The sequence below is a fragment of the Sabethes cyaneus genome, chromosome 3 (assembly GCF_943734655.1).
Source record: "Sabethes cyaneus chromosome 3, idSabCyanKW18_F2, whole genome shotgun sequence".
In the NCBI taxonomy this organism is placed as follows: Eukaryota; Metazoa; Arthropoda; class Insecta; order Diptera; family Culicidae; genus Sabethes; species Sabethes cyaneus.
Window position 1 is genome coordinate 233092419 of NC_071355.1, and position 12885 is coordinate 233105303.

The 12885-nt window shown below is 40.9% G+C and overlaps 1 protein-coding gene across 1 annotated transcript; it reads left to right on the forward strand.

Moving 5' to 3' along the window:
• Window positions 1–2146: 2146 nt before the first annotated feature.
• LOC128739204 (coatomer subunit gamma) lies at window positions 2147–5899 on the forward strand. The gene is made up of 8 exons (XM_053834639.1): window positions 2147–2404; window positions 2516–2646; window positions 2704–4339; window positions 4403–4587; window positions 4652–4826; window positions 4897–5082; window positions 5146–5298; window positions 5379–5899. Exons 1-8 carry the CDS (start codon window positions 2365–2367, stop codon window positions 5507–5509), a joined length of 2637 nt encoding a protein of 878 aa, XP_053690614.1. The 5' UTR covers window positions 2147–2364; the 3' UTR covers window positions 5510–5899.
• Window positions 5900–12885: the final 6986 nt, after the last annotated feature.

Below are 12885 nucleotides of genomic sequence, written 5' to 3' on the forward strand. Positions count from 1 at the left end.
GTTTGACGTTTATGGCTGTTTAGAAGCAGATTGTTTAGTAGAAAAATCCGCTATTAAGCTTTTTTATCATCTTTTGGGAGAGAATTGGTTTAAAAAACTTAAAGTAGCTTACACATCGCTTATTTAAACACCATTTGAGCGCTTACTTTATGCCGCTTTGATCGCCTTAAACCAACCCGTAAACAGCCATTGCTCTTGCAATTCAGCTACCGTTGTTACTTGGGATGTACTGTGCAAATTAAAAATGGTTCAAATGTCATTCTCAACATGACGTCATTTACTTATGCAGACAATGCGCATAAACGCGATTTGTTTGTCCTGATCTAGCGTGTTTAATCTGTTTCATATTGCGTTTTCCCAACGATTATGATAAAAATCCGATCGGAGAATGAAATATTCGCTGCTTCCAACTTCCAACTGAATCAAACCACCAAAACAATAACAAAGAGTAGGGCGACCAGATCACACAAGTTCCAGCATATGTAGAGTTGCCAGTTGTTCAAATTAAAAACTAACCACGTTAGTTTGCATGAGGAATCGTTCAAACGAACGGGGGTCCACTGTATAGTCAAACGTGTGCCTAAAAATAAATTTTTTTATTGTTAAGATATTGCCAATTGCAAGGAAAATTGTCCAAGCAATAAGTGCGGAATCGCTCATAAAAGTGCTTTTTAGCTTAAATCGTTTCGGTCTCTTCGGCGCACTTATTGCTTGGAATATAACGAAAAAGTACGCCGAAGATACCGAAACGATTTATTGCCGCTTTTATGACTATTTAGACAACCGTGATAATCCTTAAATGAAGCATACCGCATCTTGTACTGTTAATTTGACACTAAGTAGAGTGGCTTTTAGTTTAATAAAGTTTAACTTCTTTTTCCTTCTTGCCCTTCTTTTTCACTTCATTTTCCTTGAGCGAATTCGTGTGCGAGATTCGACTGTGATAATTGTGTAAAACTGGGTAGTCTAACCCAGGTAACCAATAAGCATTAACATAAGCAGCAAATCAGCCGCTTATTGGCATATCTGGCGTTATATACAGCACGCTGTTGTATATTAGCTTTTCGAATGCGTAGCTGTTGCAAATTAGCATGCAAAATTCTATTTTAAACCTTCTTCTCGGTAATAAGCTGGTAACAAGCATTGTCACCATTATAAGTTAGCAGTAAATTAGCTGTATATTTTGCCAAAGTAGCATTTAAGTAGCAATTAAGGTGACTTAAATGCTTATTGGCTTGCATGTAAATAGCATTGGTAATGCTTCTTGGTTACCTGGGAAATAGGGGCAACTGTCGCAATAATGTAGAATAGCACTTTTATTAGCGATATCGCACTTTGGATAGTACAATTTTCCTTGCAATCTGCAATATTTAACAACCCGTCATTTTTATGGTAGAATCTCTCAAAACCATGAAAGTTATGGTGGACTACAATAAGTTTGATGGTTTGGTTATCGTTTCTGACGATAAGTTTTCTAGTTTCTACTGTGTTTTGTATTCTACTTACCATCAGCATTTTTATCTACGTGCTAGGGTTATTTTTTTCCGGGTGACTTATTTCAATTAAAAAGTTGAAACTTTGAAAATAGTTTTTATTGTGCTTTGCAGCTGTACCTGGATTAATCCAGATTATTTTCTCTAATGCCAATGTATATGACACAAGAAAACAGCAACATTGCAGTTGTCACTCTTTTTCTTGCTCACGCACAGCATTCGCATTGTCGCACTTTTTGTGCCAGTCGCACTTTTAGACTGCGGTGTCCAGTAGAGTGCAAAATGCGGGATATTCAGTTTTTTTGTGATTGTCGTGTGGATTGTGCAACTGCATCGGCAACCCTATTTGATTGTTGGTACAGTACAGAGCTGCCAGTATATAGATTTACGTTCAACACAGTAATTAAATACAACGTATCTCATAAATCTAAGAAGAATTTTGTCATGCAAGGGATAGTATTACTTATACAAATATTTGCAACTCAACAATTTCAGAAACTCTTTATCGGAAAAATATTTTGCATTCGTGAGCTGCGGAATTGTGAATATAGATTTTTGATTCCAAATACGCAAATGTCTTCTCACGTAATAAAGCAATCTGGCATCCTTGTTCCAGTGTCAGCTCAGTGAACGTCAAACAGTCTCCGTCGCACGTCTCGTCTGATCAATTTTCTTTCCTGTGTGCAGCAAACGAAACATCAGTCGTTGTGACGTGGTGAAAAATTTCGGCAAAAATTCCACTTACAGCCGCATAAATTTGTGCAATTTCCGTCGGAATCGGTGCTAGTTGCTGATCAGCTTGCCGGGGAACGTGTTATTTCCATCCGAAGGGCAGTGGTGAACAGTAAGGAGTAATTGCAAAGCATCGAAAATGAGCTCATTTAAACGCGACAAAAAAGAGGAGGAGGAAGGTAAGAAAATGATAACATCTACTATTGGAAAAATTACTCTTGGTCTCCGATGGCTATTTCCGGGTAATTTTGCTCCTTTCTATGTTTTTTAAGTTAATTTTTTATTTGCAGGAGGAAGTAATCCATTTACGAATCTTGAAAAAACTGCGGTGCTGCAAGAAACACGAATATTCAATGAAACGCCTGTCAATGCACGCAAATGCACTCACATTCTTACCAAGATCCTGTATCTAATTAATCAGGTATATATTGTAAATGTGCAGTTTTTTCCTATAATAATTTTTTTTCGTAATATTTAGGGTGAACAATTAGGTTCTCGTGAAGCTACTGAGTGTTTTTTCGCAATGACGAAACTGTTTCAATCGAAAGATGTGGTAATGCGTCGTATGGTTTATTTGGGTATCAAAGAACTTAGCCCAATTGCGGAAGATGTTATCATTGTGACTAGCTCGTTGACGAAGGACATGACTGGCAAGGAAGATTTATACCGTGCTCCGGCTATTCGTGCACTTTGCAGTATCACGGACAGTACGATGCTACAGGCGGTGGAGCGGTATATGAAGCAGTGTATTGTTGATCGTAACGCACCAGTATCGAGCGGAGCTCTGGTAAGCTCATTACATCTGGCCAACAGTGCCGGGGAAGTGGTAAAACGCTGGGCTAATGAGGCTCAGGAAGCCCTGAACAGTGACAACATTATGGTTCAGTATCACGGACTTGGACTGTTGTACCACATTAGAAAAGCTGACCGATTGGCTGTCACAAAGTTGGTGAATCGTTTGATTAATCAACATCTGAAAAGTCCTTATGCTGTTTGCTTCCTGATTCGTATCGCATGCACAATAATTGAGGAGGAAGATGCTGCTGGAAATTCTGGTGCTGAATCCCCATTGTTTGATTTTGTCGAATCCTGCTTGAGGAATAAGAGCGAAATGGTTGTTTATGAGGCTGCACATGCTTTTGTTAATCTCAAGCGAACTAAACCCCGGGAGCTGTCTACTGCTGTTGCAATCTTACAGCTTTTCTGTGGATCATCGAAGGCAACGCTAAGATTTGCCGCTGTTCGAACAATGAACAAAGTCGCTATGCTGCACCCGCCAGCCGTAAACGTGTGTAATCTCGACCTGGAAGGATTGATTGCAGATTCGAACCGCTCGGTTGCAACTTTGGCTATAACAACTTTGCTTAAAACGGGTGCTGAGAGCTCAGTAGAACGCCTGATGAAACAAATTGCTTCCTTTGTTGCTGAGATATCCGACGAGTTCAAAGTAGTCGTAGTTCAAGCTATTCGTGCTCTTTGTTCAAAGTTCCCTCGCAAACATGGTGTCATGATGAACTTCCTCAGTGGTATGCTGCGTGAAGAAGGTGGATTGGATTATAAAACTTCAATTGTTGACACAATTATTCTGATTATCGAGGAAAACCCAGAAGCTAAAGAATCGGGCCTTTCACATCTTTGCGAATTTATCGAGGATTGCGAGCATACCTCGCTGGCAGTAAGAATTCTGCATTTGCTTGGAAAAGAAGGACCATTCTCAAAGAGTCCCTCGCGTTATATTCGATTCATATACAACCGTGTAATTCTGGAAAATGCCACCGTTAGAGCTGCAGCAGTTACTGCCATTGCTCAGTTTGGTGCTGCCTGTCCGGATTTGTTGCCAAATGTACTGGTCCTGCTGAATCGTTGTCAGATGGACTCCGACGACGAAGTTCGTGACAGGGCAACGTACTACTATACTATCTTGAACACTTCTAATCCGGAGTTGTATAAATCCTACATCATTGACAGTGGAATCGTTTCATTACCACTATTGGAGAAATCACTGAAAGATCATTTGAATGGACCGCTTACAGAAAAGTTCGACATTTCCATCGTTCCAAAATCGCAGACCGTTCAACCGGAAGTCACCGATGAAGTTATGATCATGAACAACAGTACGTGAATGTTCTTAACAAGATGCCTTGTGTTAGTAATTAACTCTCTTTCATCCATTCCAGCAATTCCAAAAGCCCCACGTATCACTCGCGAAGAGGCCAATACTGAAAAATTACTGCAGATCCCAGGCATCCATCGACTTGGAGCTTTGCACAAATCATCGTCCCCGGTGCAGCTTACCGAAAGCGAAACCGAGTACACCGTATCTTGTATTAAACACTGCTTCGCTCATCACGTCGTTTTCCAGGTATCTATCGATTCTGATTCTGATCAAATCGAACCATAATTGATTACTCCTCGCATTGTTTCAGTTCGACTGCGTTAATACCCTATCCGATCAGCTGCTCGAGAATGTTCGCGTTGATTTGGTCCTACCGGAAGAATACGTTACCCGAGCGGTAATACCGTGCCCAAAACTCCCGTACGGCGAAAAAGAATCAACCTATGTTATCGTTGAGTTCCCACCAAGCCGAGCCAGTTCGATTGGTACGTACCAATTCAGTCAGCTCTAAAATGTTTCTTGTACAGACTTAATAAACGGTTTTATTTTATGTAGCTGCGTTCGGAGCCACTCTGCGGTTCATCGTGAAGGATTGTGACCCAAACACTGGTTTGCCAGATTCTGACGAAGGTTACGATGACGAATATATGCTGGAAGACATCGAAATAACCGTTGCTGACCAGATTCAGAAATCTAAGAAACAAAACTTTAATGCTGCTTGGGACAGCGCCGACACAGAAGGTCTGATGGACTATCTGTTAGTTATTTAATTCGCAGGTTGGAATAATATCTTCTTTTTTCCAGAATGGGTCGAAGCCGAGGAAACCTTTGTGTTGGCGACTGTTAGCAGTTTACAAGAAGCGGTTAATACCATTTTGAAATTCCTTGGTCTTGCCCCAGCCAATCTATCGGAGAGAGTTGCAGACGGTGCACATACCCATTTGCTGTTGTGCTCGGGTGGGTATTAATTTAAACTAAAACCAAGCTACAAATGTAGTTTAAAGTTAACTGACTTATATTTTTCCTTTTATTCAAAGGCGCATTCCGGGGTGGCTTCGAGATATTGGTCCGTTCAAAATTGGTAATTGCTGATAGTGTGACAATGCATTTGACGGTTCGATCGACGGATTCCGATGTGGCAGAACTAATAACATCCGCAGTAGGTTGAAGTAAGATGCAAAATCAAATATTCGCTCCTAAGCACCACGAACTACGGACATTATTGCATAAACACTCGTACTCTCAATTACCCCCTGATGTGCAAGAGAGTTCATTCTTTTTATGTTATAAACATGGAAGTATCTATTCAAGAGGTTAGTGTTAAGTTTTCGTCGGCATTCGTTAGTGACTATTAGAGCGTAGTGTGGATGATAGTAGAAAAATCATTAGCATGCAGAAATAACATCCCTAATTCGGCTCCTGCATAAACCACACAGAGCTAAAAGATAATAATGAAGTACGAATACAATAGTGAAAAGAACATGTGAATAATTGTATTAATACTTTTGCTGAACAATGAAAATAATATAAATCTTTTCTTTTAATCAACAAACGAAGCGATGACAAAGTTTCACAAAGTATATTTTAAATCTATTTATTGTGAAATACGTTCAGCCCCTTTTTCTGTTCTGCCTCCGAGTGCAACAGAAGCAAAATCGCGTTTTGTGTGCATAAAATATATACATTGTTTAACATTTATTATGTGCCTCGCAAAGCGATGGTCCCCACAGAATGATAATCGAGAGCAGCCAACTACTGCTTAACAGCGCAAACGTAAATTATACGCAAATGCATAAATTTGTGTCCTTTCACTTGCTCATTGCCGCCCTTCGCTAGCCGGTGTCGTAGTGTACGAAAATCGTATAAACCGCACGAATCACTGCCGGAGCATAAAAAGTAATAAACAACAATCATATTAAAATTCGCCAAACCGCAGCCAAATTGTTTAATGTAGCGAAATAAATTTCTTGCCCGGTGCCACGGTGATCCTGTTCAAGCATCAGGGGACGATATTTGCAAATGAACCTTCACTGAGCGTGTTGACTAGTGAACAGAACGAGGAAATATCGAGGTGTCTGTTCGCACTAGAGCAGCTCATTTCCGTTTCGCCCAGCATGCCGTACCTAGTTGCTAGAGCGGCATTATGTTCTCTTTCCAACAACGTGCAGATACGAAATCGAATGTCGGGCAGGTCGGTACCTACTCGCATTATAATACAATTTGCACACCGGTACGATGCTGCAGCGAAATTAAATCACACAGACAATTACCATAGATTAATTGTACAGCTTTTAGCGCACCGTATGCATTCGGTTGATCATAAACGTTCTAAATACTAACAGCAGCGGCATGAATTGTCATTCAAATTGTTCTATCAATAAAGACTCAACTTTGCATTGAACTGTTAAAAATAACACTTACGGAAACAGTTGAACCATCAAGTTCAAAGTGCTATTTAATGTTTTTGACAACCGCGTCCTGTATGACGAGAATGGAAGTTGTAGCCTCCATAGTTTTTCTTGAATTTCCCCATCTGCCTTTGTTCCAACTGAACTGGAGATCATAAATTGCACGAGAAAGTATCGTCAACTTGGGTAAATCGCCCGACGAATCACCAACTGCGCACATTCGGACGAACATGTAGTCAGCTGTTACAATGTAGTTTTTTCTGATCTGATCTCTGTATGTATAAAAAGGCGCTTCAGTGTTGTTTGAATGTAGCCTTAATTTTATTTAAGTCTTATTGCAAAATTGGTGTTCATTTTCTGGCTATGAAATGGGGAAGGCAATGAAGATGCGTCCAACATAGCTTAGGCATCCCAAGTTCTTATCTAGCACTTGCACGTGGTCATACCCGGTAATGCTCGATTCTTAAGATTGATTATTTAGCTAAACTAGGAGATGCAATGCCACGTGGTTCCCAGCTGCCTGATCACAAAATTGTAGTTCTGGGCAGACGGGTAAGCCCTATAACGTATATTATTTTAATTATTTGTTTCTTTCCAGTTCTTCAAACCTTAAACCTACTGTACAGTGGAAACATTGACCGTAATTTTTTTAATAATACACATGGATATTAGATGAAGGACTGATGGAAACTTAAATGACACAACTATATCTTATACAAAGGACTGCTGGTGAGTTCGTTCTATTTTTATTTTCCATTTTTATTTTGTTTCATTATATATCATGTGAAAAATTCCTTATGTGCATTATACGATAAATTAAAGGGAGGGTCAGAATCAGAATACAGAGGCATCATATGAGTGGAAGACAGAAGAATAGAGTGAGTAGCCAATCGGAATAACTAGAAGAAACTCCTGAAAGTCTGAAACAATATTTATGTTGCACGCTACAAACAAACAAACCTTCACGTGGGTTCAAGCTGATGGGGCGAAATTGATTATTACATGAAAGGATCCTAATGCTAGAATGCTCTTATATTCCCGAAATACGCCCCAAGTGTTCTGCTACAGCTTTAGTGTGAAATTCATTTCCATTTGACAATCAAATTTGGATTTACTGTAAGTCTACCCATATACACTGGCACTGGCATACCATACATACTAATCTTATCTAATATAACAGTAACTCAGTCAATTTTTGAAAGCATCCTAGAAAATGACGATTACTTGAATCAATATTTTTTCTTGTCAACGGTCAGACCAACTGCGCAGCATCTACCGCAGGCAGAATTTCAAGGAATTAAGTGGAATAAGAAATAATACCTAATTTCATTAACGGGAAGGAAGAAAGCGTGACCTTCCGTACCAAATACGATGGTGGTCTAACAAACCAGTCGTCATATGTTCGAATCTTGACTGGGCGGTGCAGCTACAGAGTTAATAGGATCTTTTTGGGAGTATCTTTGCTAATAAAGGTTAAGTGATACTCCGGATCCGGGGATGAACCAATGGCACTTAGACCAGAAACCAGGCTGCAACTGGCCAAGGATATAGCGCCTTATTTCGTTCTCTGAAAAAAGATTAGTCTACCAAAAATAATTAGTTAAAATAATATAATACTTGAAAATAAAGTCGTGTGGTATGATGGTTGCCTAAAACTACAGTTGTAAGATTAGGAACTGAAAACCACACGACCCGCACCTCCTAGCTTGGCTACTCAATTATACCAATTGAAGTATTACCAGGTATGGCCACGTGGAGGCGCTAGATAGGAGCTTGGAATGGCTAGAGCTATGTTGGACGCTTTTTCCTATATAACTTCCCCATTTCATACCCCTTCCCCACACATACCATACATGCATACATACAAAAATTGATGTATATTTCAGGCATGGTTCAATCACTCTAACTAAATTTTGATTCATTTACCAGTACCGTCTCAGCCGAGCAAAATTTGGATATCTTCTATACCTATAAAAATAAATTTCTATCTATCTATGTGTATGTTCCTTATAAACTACTGAATCGGCGTGAAAACTTGTATGCAAGGGATTTTGAGGCCGGGGAAGGTACTTATGATGGTTAAAGATCTCTCCCCAATCTTTATATTTGGCACGAGAGGGTTTTTGAAGACTGGATTTTTTGCTATGGTGGATGAGGACCCACCTCCCTCTTTAATTTTCTCATAACTCAAGAACTAATCAAGCAAATGGAACCAAATTTGACATGTGGGGGTTTTGGAGGCAGGAATTTGTTCTATGACGAGTTGAGACCCCTCCCCCTCTAAGAGGGAGGGCTCCCAAACAAATGAAACACAAATTTCCTCATAACTCGAGAACTAATCAGGCAAATGGAACAAAATTTAGCATGTGCGGGTTTTTGGAGGCAGGAATTTTTTCTATGGTGAATTCCTTCTTTAAGAGGGGGGGGGGATCCCATACAAATGAAATACAAATTTCCCTAAAACTCGAAAATTAATCAAGTAAATGGAATTAAACTTGGCATGTGAGGGTTTTTGGAGACAGGATTTTTTATGATGGCTTGAGACCCCTTCCTTCTCTGGAAGGGGTGCTTTCCCCTACTAACGTACTAACACATTCAAATTGCTGTAATTTTTGAACCATTGCGTAAAATTAATTGAAACTTTGCATGGAGAAAGCTCACAGTGCATTGTTTATACTGTGTGAGTCTTTTTATCAGGTGCTCAAAGATATAAAAAATGTAGGCGAATGAACAGTTCTAGAACAACTGAATCTGAGCAAGAGTTTCGTGCAGAAGGCCGAAACTCGAGCTGAGTTACGTACGTTCGAGGTTCAGAAGGTCGCGAAAAGCGGTGCCTATAAGTTATACGATCAAAAGCTGACGAAACCTCATTGCTGCGTTACGGACGACGACACCTACGTGAAAGCGGACTCCAACAAGTTTCCGATGAACCAGTATTTCACTGCAGAGGATAAGTTTAATGTTCCAGAGAACCTCTGAAAATAGAAGATGTCGAATTTTGCCAGCGGCCTTCCGGCAGTTAACCGGAACATGGACGTTCCATATGAGGTGATTGAAACAAATCGCTCAATGCGGAATAATGCAAGGCCCGATCTTCCATCTGGAACTATCTACTTTTTTACATTTGGTTCAAAAATGGGGGCCTGCACAGGCTCCGGAGTCTACGGACCCGGCATCAGGGAAACTATCTCATTAGGAAAGTGGCCCACCGTTTTTCAAGCAGAAGTATATGCAATATACATCTGTGCAACAATATGCTTGAAACGAAAGTACAGGCATGCGAAAATCGGTATCTTCACGGACAGCCAAGCAGCACTACTGGCACTCAAGTCCGCCAAATGCGTGTCAAAATTAGTCTCCCGACAAAACAAAGTTTTATTACTTTGGGTGCCCAGTCACTACGGAATCGAGGGCAATGAATTTGCTGACAACCTAGCAAGACAAGGATCAGCTCAGCAATTTATTGGTCCTGAACCGTTTTTGGGCACCTCCACATCCGCCGTGAAAGGTGAACTGATGACATGGGAAAAGCTATAAATAGTATCCCGTTAGAATTAAACACAGGGTTGTAGACAAGCTAAACAGTTTATCTACCCAAACCCTGCAGTGGCTAAAAATCTACTCCATTTAACTCGTAGTGAACTAGGCACAATCACGGGACTCCTAACAGGACACAGCCCCGCTCTTTATCATTTAAAGAATATTGGCAAGGTATCATCCGACTCCTGCCGTTTTTGTAACTCTGAACCTAAAAGAAAGCTATTGCGGAGCTCTTTCATTATCAAGGTACAACTTCTTAGGAAGTTTCCTTCTTACTCCTCTTCTCTTCCTTCTCCATATCAGGTATGGAGCCTAAATCCTAAAACGGTCATTGGCTTTATAAATCATGTAGTACCGAATTGGGGCACAGGATTACAACTATCCCGCTTAACTCCATCAATGGGTATGAGCGGTCTGTAAACTGTGTACAGCAATCGGGGCCTGCCACAAAAGACGATTATTAAAACTGTCGCAGTGGCCTTTTAACCCAATGCCCTTCTGGCATACAAAAAAAAAACGAGAACATTCGCCATGGCGGACAAAAACATGCGTGTAGGCATGATACTCGATTCGATATTCAGCCGCTCCATCTCCTCCAACGATCGCTTCGAGTAGTGGACCGACACCAGATCCAGCCAGAACACCGCGTTTTCGCCCTTATGATATTTCTTGATGAACAACACAACTTCCGGCAGGCACTTCGTACTATAAATTTTCCCGTTCACAGCCAGTCCGGAGCGAAAGAAGAGCGGTTTTGACATCCCCTTCTTGCTGATTGTCAGCCACAGCAGCACCTTCTTGGGGAACTTGGTATGTGAAATGAACTTCACCTCGGAGCTCACTTCCTTCGTGGGGGAAGTAAAAAACGAAGTGCCCTGCCAGTCGTTGCCATCCAGGGTGAGATAGGTCTCGTCGTCCATCTCCACCGCCATGTCGTGATTCGCCGGGAAATTTGTATTGACCATGTTATTCAGCCACTACCGCTGCGTAATCGTCTTCAGCTCCGTGACCAGTGGACGGGACTGCCGCTCTTTGACACGTATGTTCATGTTCGCCAGGTACTTTTTCACTGTTTGGCCGGTTGCACCGACATCCCGGCCAAACGAACGCAGCGCAGTAGCCACTTTTCCCTCGGTCTTCCTCTTCAGCATCCTTTTGAGCTTCTTGTCGCTTAGGGTTGTCGGCCGCCCTGAACCGGGCTTTCTTTCGATGCTCTGATTGTTGTCCAATAGTGTCAAGATGTTGTAGATGCCGGAACGGGCGTATCAGGCGTCCACAAAGTGCCGCACGATGTCCGTTTTGGACGCGGTGGGGTACCATTTTTTGAACGCGCACGCTTCTGAACGGAGTAGCTTCACTGTTTTCGCCATTACGGCTAGAGTTCGACTGATAGAGCTGTAGATTTTTTTTGCAAGTAAGCTAATATAATTATCTTCAATGGGAAATTTATCAAACTCAATTAGCTGTCTTAGGTTTTGTTCTATCACCATCTGAAAAAAATCCATGTTTTTAATGCATACACTAAATTAGTGTCTCCAAAAGCGCCTTTTTTCTCTTCTGAAGTCTTACAACTATCCTACGATCTTCTGGTAGAATTTGGCTTCATGCGATTACGTTCGTAAAGGCCATGCTGGAGTGGCATAAGACAAATAATTTCGATTTCGTGCCGGAAGATCATAACCCCTCAAATACATATATCGATGCTGAGGCCAATCGAAAAATACTGAGCTATTATGAAGCAGAATCTTCTGAAACATCCTAAAGTAATCAAAACAGTCGATGAAATGAATAAAGCATGGCTAAATATGCAAAAGATGCCAATCTTGAGGTTGTGCAAAATTTAATGGATAGGGCTAAGGCCAAAGTACAGGCATTGGGATGCGGAGGTGAAATTTAATAAAATAAAGACGCTAAAACTAAGTTTAATTGTTTCATTTGATAGAGTTCGAGCCGAGAGCTCGTTGGAGGTGGACGTGCTGTCTGCATCGTCGTGTTTAGATGTGTCGTTAGTCGCGAAGACGGGGAATTAAAGTGCCGCTGTGGTATGCCAAGTGTTCGCGAAAACGTAATCTAAAATTTCGCGCGTTAAAGTGTTTTCGTAACGCGCCCCAAAATAGAATCAGAATGTTCTGATTTCTATCAAACGAAAGCTACCGCCATCAGTGCGGGGCTTTTTATTGTGTTCTCAGTGTGCTCCATATTGCCGCTAAAGGCAAATTGTGTTGTGTTAGTGCCTCTCGCACATCTCTCAATCAAGTGATCTTATATGGTCAAAAGCACCAAAAGTGCCGATAAAGTGTATTCAAAGGGCAAATTATTGAATACTAATTTCAGGATACTAAAGCAAATACATTTTTGCAGTGTTTTTCTGGTGGTCGAAATTAAATCAAAAAGAGTAACAAATCTTGCGTGACGGAAATCGCAATGGTGTAGTATGGAACGGCGCGTCATAACAGTAGTAAGTAGATGGCATGTTGTTTTACTTACGCACCAGTGCGAATTGTCCGTTCACATAGAGATGGTTGCTCTGAATGGTAAGATTTCCTAAATAGGGGTAAGGATTATAAATTATCCCAGGATAGTAAGTATGTCTACC